Here is a 12617-nt window from a genome sequence, read left to right as displayed (position 1 = left end):
ACTCAAAAGAAAGAAATATCATAAGAAATAGTGTAAAATATCATCAAATTTATGAAATATTCATTGTTAAAAAAATGCACATAAAGTTTGCGAAATAAATATTTTTGCCAAACGATCGCCAAATAGCAACATTGTTCAGGGTTGCTCACAACCTTCTCCCAAAAATAGCGAAATAGTATCGTCGCATACCACGTGATGAAGGCGGAGCCAAGTGCCAACTGCTGGTGAACGAGCTATACCAAAAATTGAATACATAGTATTTTATCTTTGGATATGTTATCTTATTGTTTCTCATTATTTATTTTTTATTAGTTCAATGATTCATTTATTTATTTTATGTAATTCATTATTATTTTTTTTTAAAATTTGGATCTATATTAAAAGACAGCAAACTCTTTATACAAAGAAACAAACTTATTTTCGAGAAGTGCTCCTTGAATAACAACAACAAGCTGTCGGGCTAATTTATTTGATGAAATAAAATTCCCCTTGACTTTAATTGTTCAATCACCGAAAAAAAAGAAAGGAAAAAAAGATAATAACCTGAATAATTTCTGATCTAATGATTGGATCTTCACCTTCTAAGGCTCAATCTTAATGGTTCGAAGGAGTGACCACAAATATATTAATTAATTAGTGAAGACGATATGTTAAATTACGAAATAAGACTCAAAAACAGATTTTTTTCAAAATAAACACCTTTTTTACCAACGGATTTGAATTTCTGACTCCTAAAATATAGGGTGTAGCCACAATCTGGAAGATATGGGCCCCATAATTTGGTGAGTAGAGCAATCCAAATTTGGACCTCTTAATGTTAATGTAATCTTTGCGCAATTCCTCATATCTTGAGAACTTTTAAAGTCGATTGAAAACATTTTACACACTATTAGAAAATTCGTTTACCAAAGATTCGCTTACCCGCAAAAACTAATTTTTGTAAATGATTATTTTTTACTATTTTATTTAACAATAGTCGAAAAATTTTAATTGATAAGTATATATTTTTTGCATACAATTTTTAAAGTATGCAATCGTGCATATCTAAATACAAAATGTGAGCGAAATCGCGGGTTAAATAGTTACTGAGAAATTAAAATTTTGAAGTTGATAATAACTTAAAATTCAATTTTTTAGAAACTATTCGTCCGATTCTGCTGCAATTTTTTATATTGTCAATTAAAATTGCATTTTTTAAAATAATGTAAAAATGGTGTACCTCACAATTCAAAATTATGACAACTACTTTATGACTATTATTAAAAAAATAACATAAATTTACTAAAATTACTTTTTGCAAGGAAATATAATAGCTTTTATAAAAGCGCGCAAAAGTTTTTCTATGCGCTTAGAAAGTTCTCGAGATAATATAACGAAATACGCAAAAAGTAAAACAGACGTTAAGGAATCCAAACTTTGGATCGTTCTCCTGACCAAACTATTGAGACCATATTACCTAGATTGTGACTACGCGCGATATTTTTTTTTTTTGGGGGGGGGGGGTTAGTAATCTATTTCCGTCGAGAAAAAGGTATGTTTATTCAGAGGAAGTAGGTTTTAGTGTCTGATTTCGTAATTTAAAATATCGCATTTATTAATTATCATATTTACGGTCACCACCTCGAGCGAGAAGATCATTAGAGTGAAAGTTATTCTGGGTGTCCTTTTTGTTTTTAGCACACTGTACATATGTTATCGCTAAAGTTTGAGAGCCGTTAATATGCACATAACCTAGCTAATCTGCAAATTAATCAGGGTGACCCAAGAATGCCCCCTCTACAGGAAAATAACAAATGAAACATTGTAGTGCAAAAGAAAAATCAGCGTAAACGACAAATTAATCAAAATTGAGATATTTACATATTTTTCATCTTCGTAAGCTAAACTACATATCTGAAAGAATTTTTTTTTAAGAAGTTGTTTCATCAGTTTTCTGAAATTTCAGCGTTTATAATATTAGCAACGGAAAGAAAATAGTTGACAAGTCACTTTTCTCGAAATCAATCGCTAAGCACTTGCATAGTCTTTCGTAGCAGTTGCATAAGCTGTATAGCCTTGTTGCTTGGAGTTAATAAAAAAATAAGCTTGATTCTGAACAGCTTTTGTCATAAAAATAAATGAAACAGTTGTGGCGAAATCATCGTACTTGATTCTAAAAGTTCATGCTCTGGCGAACCTAAAATATACAATCTACGCTCAAAGTAATTTTTGTTATCTATTTGAACTGAACTGAAGTTCAAGAAATAAATCGTGGTCATCTCAAACTTCGTTACCATCGAAACCATTTTTGCGATACTTTGTTCTTTTTCTCTACTTTTCTTTACTTTACTTATCTCTTTTTTCGGTAACCTGCCTTACGTTTTTCTTCAGCTTTTACTTGTTCAATTATTCTTCTATGGTTTTAAATTTGTTAAGTTTTCATTAAAATTATGTTTAAATTTAGCATTTCTCCAAATTATTTATCTTTGGCGACAGACTCAACTGAACACGCAGACTCATAAATAACGCAGCCGTTTTCTCGCCAAAGATAAGTGGTGACCCGGTTTTTTGTGGATTTATCGCCTCTATTCCAGTTGAACAAGAGCACAAAGTACACCTTAAACTCGTATTTCAAAGATTGGCCGAACACGGTTTAACTTTAAACACTTCTAAATGTATCTTAGGCCAAGACTCTGTTTCTTTTCTGGGATGCTTAAACACACCTGAAGGGGTTAAAGCACTCCCGGCTAAAGTTGAGACTATTTTAAACCTGCCAAAACCTAAAACAATATCCGACTTAAGAAGATTCTTGGCAATGCTTAATTTCTATCGTCGTTTCATTCCTAATGCTGCACAAACCCAAGCTGTACTTCATGATTTTCTTAAAGATTCTAAGAAAAATGATAATAGATTGGTAAATTGGACTGATGAAGCTATATCTGCGTACGAAAAGTGTAAGCGTGACCTCGCCAATTCAGCCACATTGGCATATTTTCCTTCAGCTCATCCAATCTCCATTACAGTCGATGCTTCAGAAGTTTCCTTAGGCGCAGTCTTACAAGCGCACACGCCAGATGGTTCACGACCTATTGCTTTCTTTTCACGGAAATTAACTCCAGCTGAAAAGAAGTATAGTACCAACCAGAGTTGGCCAAAAATGTAATCGATTACATTTTTTGATTACAGTAATCAATTACTTGTAATCATGATTACAATTTTCAAAAATTTTGATTACAGCTGTAATCATGATTACAATATTGAATACAGTAATCAATTACTTGTAATCGTGATTACAAAGTTTGATTACAGCTGTAATCATGATTACATAGTCGATTACAGTAATCAATTACTTGTAATCATGATTACAACTTTCAAAAAATTTTGATTACAGTTGTAATCATGATTACAATTTTGATTACAGTAATCAATTACTTGTAATCATGATTACAAGTAATTGCGATTACAAGTAATCACAACAAAAACGATTACGAGTAATTATGATTACAAGTAATCAAAGTATATGATTACATGTAATCATGATTACATGTAATCATGATTACATGTAATCATGATTACATGTAATTTGATTACATGTAATCTGATTACATGTAATTATGATTACATGTAATCGAATTACACGATTACAAGACTATTGTATTCTTATAAATGATTATATTTTACAGTAGATAGTAGAATGTATTTTATAATGATACATTTTGCACGTATTAACATGTACTGCATTTTGTACGTATTTGTAAACGTACAAATGAATGTAACTAAAATGTATGTGCATATGATTTTATCTAGTGCATATGTTCAGACATTTTAGTTTCACACACATGTACATACACTTATATTGTAGGTATAAAATATATGTACGTATGTATATAGATAATAATTACGTATGTATGTGCAAACAATGTTGACATATACATTTATACACAATGAATATATGCATTTTAAGCAAATATTTGTGTATGTAAAATGTATATCTATGTTCATGTACGCATGAATATACAAGTACTTGTGTTTGTATGAACATACATACATTGTCTGTACAATGTATGTCCCATGCATGCATGTGCAATTTATTTATGAACAGTATAATATATGTATGCATGCACAATATAGGTATATCTGTAGGATGTGCAATATATGTATGTATACATGTACATGATATGCATGTTCAGTGTATTTATGTACATGTACATAATATGTTCATGCTCAATGTAAGTATCCAAATATGCATAATACATTTGTGTACGATTGTACGTACATTGGGCTTATTTATATTTTACATATATTCATACATACATTCGACATGCATAACGTACGTACATACACACATTTGAGATGCATATATTGTACAGATGTATATACATATAGCGTACAGATCTATATTCATATAATGTACATATGATGAAATGAACATATAATGTTCATATAATGTACATATGTGTACATATACAGTACATATGTGCATAAATATATTGGGCATAATTCTTTCGTACAAATTTTACATGTGTGCATGCATGCTATCCCTATCTATGCATATGGTGCAATGTATATATGTCCAATGAATGTATCCACACATGTACAATACACGTATGTTCCATGTATGCATATCCATATGTACTATATATGCACGTACAATACATGAATGTATGTGCATACATTGTACATGCGTACATACATTACACGTATACATATGTACATTACATTTATGTCTAAATATGTGTACAATGCAATAAATGAAATGTATGTAAGTTAACTTTTAATGACTCAAGCAAGTTAAATGACAAAATCAAACGATATTTAAATTTAGTTTTCAGCTTTAATTGTTCTATATCATTTTGAAATTCTCTGAATAAAAATTTATTTTCAGGTATTTTCATGAAATGTTTGACAATACAGATTTATTTTTTTTATAACATAATGCATGATTCATAGAAATTTTTTAAATGACAAGAAAAACGGTAAATTCTATGTGTGGAATTAATATTTAGAAATTCCAAATAAAATTATCGTTTGCTTTCTAAAAAATCTGAGGTCGAGTTTCATATGCCTTAGAATAAATTTTAAAACAAATTTTAATAACCTTACTCATATAAATTTTTTTAATGTATGCACAATGTATGTGTATATTGTAATTACATATATTTAAATGTACGCATGTATTTGTACATTACTTGTAATTATGTACATGTATACGTTGTATGTACATGCGTACATTATGCATATAACTATTTTTTTGTACATCCATGCATTACATGCGCATAAGTATTAACAAAGTATGTAGTTATACAAGTACATACGTAAGTTGTACATAAGTACATACTTTGCGTGCACATATATCGATGTACATATAAATATGCATGTATACATGTACGCATTTTATTTACGCAACTATGTGCATATATTGCACCTTTAAATAACATTCTTACATATTGTAAGCAAATAGGTACAATTTTATATACATACGTACATTGTATGTACGTGCTATTATCGTAAATTTATACAATATATGTACTTAAGTACATAAAAGCATGCAAACGCATAAACATTATTTTCATATACGTTCATACATACATTGTCTATGTATACAAAGATACAAAACATTGCCTTTTTGTACAAACTAACATACATGCGTACATGTATCATAAATGCATAATTATATGTACTAAGCATATGCGCATTGCATTAAGTATATTACAATATAATTATGAATATTGTACGTACAAACAACGTTTGTGCATACATTGTATGTATAGGAATCGCAAATTGTACGTTCATGCGCGCGTACATTCTATGTACATAAAAATATGTAAACACATGAATACTTACATAAAAAATTTGACTATAGTATACAATCGTAATAACTTGTAATCGTATAGTTTGATTACAAGTAATCACAATTACTTGTAATCAAATTACATGTAATCATGATTACATGTAATCATATATTTTGATTACTTGTAATCATAATTACTCGTAATCGTTTTTGTTGTGATTACTTGTAATCGCAATTACTTGGAATCATGACTACAAGTAATTGATTACTGTAATCAAAATTGTAATCATGATTACAGCTGTAATCAAAATATTTTGAAAGTTGTAATCACGATTACAAGTAATTGATTACTTGTAATCGTGATTACAAGTAATTGATTACTGTAATCAAAATTGTAATCATGATTACAGCTGTAATCAAAATTTTTTGAAAGTTGTAATCACGATTACAAGTGATTGATTACTTGTAATCGTGATTACAAGTAATTGATTACATAGCTGTAATTATCTGTAATCAATTACAGTTGTAATCGATTACTGTAATCAACGGCCAACTCTGGTACCTACGATAGGGAATTATTAGCCATCTACTCTGCCATTCGACACTGCAGAGATTCAGTCGAAGGAAAATATTTTTCTATCTTCACAGATCACCGTCCACTGGTATACGCTTTTAGGAAAAAGCATGATACTTGTTCGCCAAGACAATCACGACAACTCGACTACATTTCCCAATACACCACAGACATTCAGCATGTTTCTGGAGCTGACAATGTGGTAGCTGATACCCTGTCTAGGATAAACGATATTTGCCTAGCTAATGCAAATCTGGAAGATATTGCTAAAGCTCAACAGGATGACCAGGAACTACAGAACCTATTGACAAATTCATCTTCATCACTTCAGTTACAGAAAATGGAAGTTCAGCCGAACGTTTTCCTCCACTGCGACGTGTCCAACGACCTTGTACGACCGTACGTGCCTGTCAATCATCGAAAGATTATTTTTGACAGTTTGCATGGCCTTTCACACCCAGGTATCAATAGCACTAAAGTACTGATCAAGCAGAGATTTATCTGGCCGTCAATAAACCGAGATATTGCACACTGGACACGTTCTTGCATAGACTGTCAAAAATCGAAGGTTCAAAGACATACTAACAGTCCTTTGCAGAGTTTCAAGTTACCTGATCATAGGTTCAAACACATCCATATTGATTTGGTTGGACCTCTCCCACCTTCAGAAGGCTATCGTTATTTACTAACCTGCATTGATCGCTATATTCGATGGCCTGAAGTCATACCCATCTCTGACATCTCTGCTGAAGCTGTTGCAAAATGTTTCGTTACCAATTGGATTTCCCGGTTTGGAGTGCCAGCTGTAATAACAAGTGATCAAGGCCGACAATTCATGTCAAAATTGTTTGCCAATCTATCGTCCATGCTGGGAATAAAAAGAATACGTACCACTCCGTATCATGCTATGGCAAATGGTATGATCGAACGCCTGCATAGAACCTTAAAGCAAGGTATTATGTGCCACAACAAACTTCGATGGACCGAGACTCTTCCTATCGTTTTACTAGGAATCAGATCAGCATTTAAAGATGACTTGAAAGGTTCCTGTTCTGAAATGGTTTACGGCACAGGTTTACGCCTACCTGGCCAGTTTTTTCACCCTTCCACAAAACCCATTGAAGAGTCTACTTTCATTGAACACTTGAGGGAGACAATGGAAAAGCTTACACCCGTTCCTGCTTCTGATCATTCTCGTCAAACCTGTTTCGTGCATCCCGCCTTAAAAGATTCTACTCACGTTTTCATCCGAAAAGATTGGGTAAAACCTCCGTTGACCCCTCCATACGACGGACCTTTCCAGGTACTCTCTCGACAAGGTAAACATTTCACTCTGAAAATTGGATCCCGCACAACTACAATAAGTATAGATCGTCTCAAGCCTGCCTTTTTGGAAACTTCCATTCCTTTGAATTGTTCAAAATCAGAATCTCAACCTCAAGTGTTCACCAGGAGTGGTAGATGTGTGAAATTCAGAATTCCCTTGCTCCATACCTCCGGTATTTGGAGGGGGAGTTTCTGTGGCGAAATCATCGTACTTGATTCTAAAAGTTCATGCTCTGGTTAACCTAAAATATGCAATCTACGCTCAAAGTAATTTTTGTTATCTATTTGAACTGAACTGAAGTTCAAGAAATAAATCGTGGTCATCTCAAACTTCGTTACCATCGAAACCATTTTTGCGATACTTTGTTCTTTTTCTCAACTTTTCTTTACTTTACTTATCTCTTTTTTCGGTAACCTGCCTTACGTTTTTCTTCAGCTTTTACTTGTTCAATTATTCTTCTATGGTTTTAATTTTGTTAAGTTTTCATTAAAATTATGTTTAAATTTAGCATTTCTCCAAATTATTTATCTTTGGCGACAGACTCAACTGAACACGCAGACTCATTAATAACGCAGCCATTTTCTCGCCAAACAGTCATTAAATATAACTTCTTAGAATTTTATGGTCTGACATCAACAAGACAAAGGTTATTGCGCACTTTTCGTGGAGTAGTTTTATGATGAAGTGTTGAAAAATTGCCAATTACAAATTAATAAATATTTTAAAAATCTAGTCCATCTTGGTATTTAAATTTTATTCCAAAAATTGCATCCAGTGTTGGGACTTTTTCTCTTCTGCTGAATCCTCACTCTGATCACAACTCAAATTAGTTTCCCATAAGAGTTGTAAAAGATAATGCTAAGGAAATCTATTTAGAAAGAAGCGACTGAAAATGTCAAATTCTGTATCATTGCCAGTGAAAATAAAAAGAGTTGAAAGGCAATTATTAGAAAAACCTCCAAATTTTATTAGACAAACTCTTATAATTGTTTTTTTTTCTTCATTCCAGCTGTTTTTTTTCTTCATTCAGTGATTCAATAGATTTCTTTGTCTTTTTTTTCGTTTTATCATTAATTTGTTACCCACCTTGTGCTTATTTTATTAACTTCCAGTCTAACAAAGGTTCTAAAAGTATATAGTAAGTACAATGATTACGAAATACCCTACACTAAATCGAGCTTACTACTCTTTCCCTTTATTCTATATACACTACCGATATGTGAGCCAGGCTTTATAGATTCTTTATCATTTTGATAAATTAAATTTCCTTCTATAATTTATATGCAATACTGGATATAACATTGATTGCATGAGGAGGTATTTCAATCATCCGACCAAGTGTTTTCTAATCTTTTCAACTATCAGAGTATCAAATTTCATCTTAGACATAATAAAATTATAAATTTTTATAAAAAATATTTACGAAATTGTTACTAAACATCAATTAAATGTGATGTTTAATGAGTCAAATGTGATCTTAGGAGAACAAAGCAAATCTGAAACAATAACATGATGAAAACGCTGTTGTGTATTTAGAACACTTATTTGTTACATAAATGTATATAATTCAGGGTTAATGTTGCATAATTCTTGGATGTAAGCATAAAGTTAATACGCTAGTATCAGACATTTGCTGACACGGATTTGCAAGAACAATGATGGCTAATGAGAATATTTCATTTAGGAACAAGTTTAATATTTTCTTTTACTTTGATAAAAATGAATTTGAAAAAGAAAGTTATGTAGAACTATTTTTATGAAATTTTGCTTTGAAAAAATATTTTCTTTACTACTTATTAATTAAAAAATTAATATGTGTAATTATTTTATAGTTAAAAAAATAGACTTACTTGTCCATTGTTATACCCTTCCTAATTTCAGAAAATATGGAATGAAATAGACTAAAATAGAAATATCAATCAGATGAATCAGATGAACGAGATTAAAGAAGTTAAAAAGCAAATAGTTGCTGTAAACAGTAATAAATTTTCTTATTGCTCACGCGCTTATTGCCTTCTCAAAAGTTTGCTTTGCTTAGATAAAACTGTTTGCTTTTTTAATGCTCTCTCGTGTGAAAAATAGTTTAGTTCATTTATTTTATAGACCTTTAAATCTTGTTGAAAAAATACATGTTTACAGAGGAACAAAGTCGATATTGTCTTCATCGAAAACTATTAGAAAAGTAATTATAGCAACAGCGACGAAAAAAGATAGTTTCTTCGGAAAAACCAATCTCATCACAGAATTCTTTGTTATGTAAATATAAATAATGACTGAAAACTTCCAAATTCTACCCTGTATGTTTTACCCTTTTGAGAACAGAGTTGGGGTGATTTGCAGGGCTAAAGAGAATAGAAGGGCTAGTTCACTCCGCTCTTAGAGCTGAAGCTGCGATTTCCCTCCTCATGACGTCACTGTGTCCACAGATCTCGGAAATCGCAAGCAAAGATATTATGATAACTTTGCAGCTTTCTCTTTGTAAAAATAAGTTAGACTTTTTCTGGTTATTAGCTTTCAAACTTTACTTAATTAACACATTATTTCCGTTCATAAACATAGTTCAAGAAAACTTTCTTGGCCATTATATTAAAAAAAAATACCATTTTAAACTTATAAAAATGTTTTACTAGTTGTCGAAAATGACACTATAAATACTTTATTTTAAAAAGTTCAGTTTTAACTTTAATTATTAAGAAAAATGAATGGATATATCAACACTTTTTTTATCTACATATTCTTTTATAACAATAAGTTGAGTTAAATTTAGAATCCCTGATTTTAAAATATGCCGTTAATAGCAATTTGTTCATACTTAATCATTAGGAAACATCAACCATAAACGCTAATTACTGAAACAAAATAATAATTTAGGTTCATAATGACATTAGAAATTTTACAATTGTTTATAGATATTTAAATTTACGATGATATAATTTATAGATATTTAGGAGAACATAATTTTTAAAAAAAATCATGAATATTTAGAATAACTACATTAAAAAATATGTTATGAAATTAGGAGAATTCCAACTATATACTATGTATTTTATTTATACTTTTTATTTACATTTTAATTTTCTTTGACTTTATCCATTTTTTAATTTTTTTCACCTGCCTTTCTTTTTAAAGTAACGAGGTGGTTTCTATTTAGATAATGAATTTTTATAAAAGTTCTTTACGACAGAATAAACGTATTGCTGTTTTATATTAACTGTGTCATTTCGAAATCCCTTCTTTGCATAGTTGTTCATTTACTTTAGGGAACACGCGGAAAATTATATTTTTTCCTTTTGTTTTTCTATCAAAATTTTTTCAAGTTGCAATCGCACAAACTGGCATTTCGATAATAGTTTTAAATTCTTGTAAATTCACTGCAAAAACTGAGGAAAGTCATAATAGAAAATAACAAATGTCTTAGAAATTTTCGCAAAAAGAAATGCTCTAATATTAGTTGGAGCTATTAAGGCCGAACGCTCCGTTCTTGAAGTAAAAGTGCGAGCTTTGCGCCAAAGTGACGTCCCTAGAGAAAATCGGAGGATTGGCGCGGCGAGAGCTACTTCAAAGGAGTGAACCAGCCCTTCTATTCTCTTTAGCCTTGGGTGATTTGGGGGTTAATTGAATTTCTTCTAGACAGGTAAGTGACAGGGCTAAAGAGGTGGGTAAGTGAGGCATTGCTACTGACGTTATTTTTCTCACTGAAACATTAAAGTGGGACCGATGACGAAACGATCGGACCAATTGTTTTAAAATTATAAGGGTTTTACAATACCTCAGGTAAAAGTATGCATTCATGCATCTGATATTTGATATGAGCTGGTGAATGATTGCTTTAAAAGTATTTTTTACGCTGAATCGAATCAACCTAAATACGAGTCAATAGAATATATCGTTCAAAAGTTATGTTGCAAGAGTTTTTGTATATAAAACGGGCATCTTTTGACATGTACTTATGTACCACTTTGCAATACTATCTAAGGAATATCTGAGCGTGAAAGTTGTTATTTCGGTTGTAATTCTTCACCATAAATTGAATGAAATCAATTCCGAGAAGATCAGACTGAAGGCTTAGAAATTATTAGCGTTTTATGTAAAAAAGTACTATTTTGTACTTGTACTTATTAATGCATCTCACATTGCTAAACAGACAAGAGAGTGGGTTTTACTGTATAAAAAGAACTATTTTTGTATCCCATTTATTATCGCATTTATAATTTTCTTTAGAAAATGTGCTGCACATATTCCTATAACCCCTAGATAGCAAAGTGAAAAGTGTGAAAGTATAGTACTCCCATAACAACTCGTTGTGAATCATGGGGGTTAAGGTTTCACAATTTCATGACCATCGTCATTATTGTGGCAATGCGGTCAGTACTACGCACAATCAACCTTTACTTCCCAAGCAAGCTGGTACCCATCAATCTGAAGCTTCAAGCCGCCACTTGGGATAGAAAACCCAGTTCTTACAAATGACAGTTTAGTGCCTCAACCTCTGAGCCATCATGGCTCAGTGTTGTATTTGAACCATGCATATCTATATCTATCTATCTATTTATCTACCAATGTATATATATATATATATATATATATATATATATATGTTTAATTGCATGTTTCTTAAAATTTAATTGGGTACTTCGAAGTGACGTCGTCATCGTGGGTAACTCATGGCATTTGTTGATTTAGAAGCCAATCACGTTAGACACACGTGTGAGTTTACTTATAGGTATCAAATTAAATCTGATTTTAATCACGTGGTTAGGAATAATCCCTTCACTTCTTCTCGATATATAAGTACCCAGCCATTTTCTAATTTGTTATATAGAAACATGATGATTGATGAGCGTGAACGTGATTGCATAATCCAGCTACTTTATTAAATTAGTATTCCTTAAGCTATCCACTAGTTAATTTTACTTATAGTTGTGCTTTGAAAATGTGTTTCGATA

General features: G+C 31.3%; 1 protein-coding gene across 1 annotated transcript in view; it reads right to left on the bottom strand.

Annotated features, from left to right (window-relative positions):
- LOC107451264 (sn-1-specific diacylglycerol lipase ABHD11) overlaps positions 1-9698 on the bottom strand; it is a 31348-nt gene extending 21650 nt beyond the window's left edge. The window contains exon 1 of the mRNA XM_087167946.1: positions 9522-9698. Coding sequence (XP_087024072.1) covers positions 9522-9529 — 8 coding nt within the window. The 5' untranslated portion in view covers positions 9530-9698. The remainder of the gene's footprint in view (positions 1-9521) is intronic.
- Between the last annotated feature and the right edge of the window lie 2919 nt (positions 9699-12617).

This window comes from Parasteatoda tepidariorum, chromosome 7 (assembly GCF_982258835.1).
Source record: "Parasteatoda tepidariorum strain Cologne lab strain chromosome 7, Ptep-v5.0, whole genome shotgun sequence".
NCBI lineage: Eukaryota > Metazoa > Arthropoda > Arachnida > Araneae > Theridiidae > Parasteatoda > Parasteatoda tepidariorum.
Note: the sequence above shows the minus strand (reverse complement) of the source record. Positions and strands in the feature narration are given on the sequence as shown.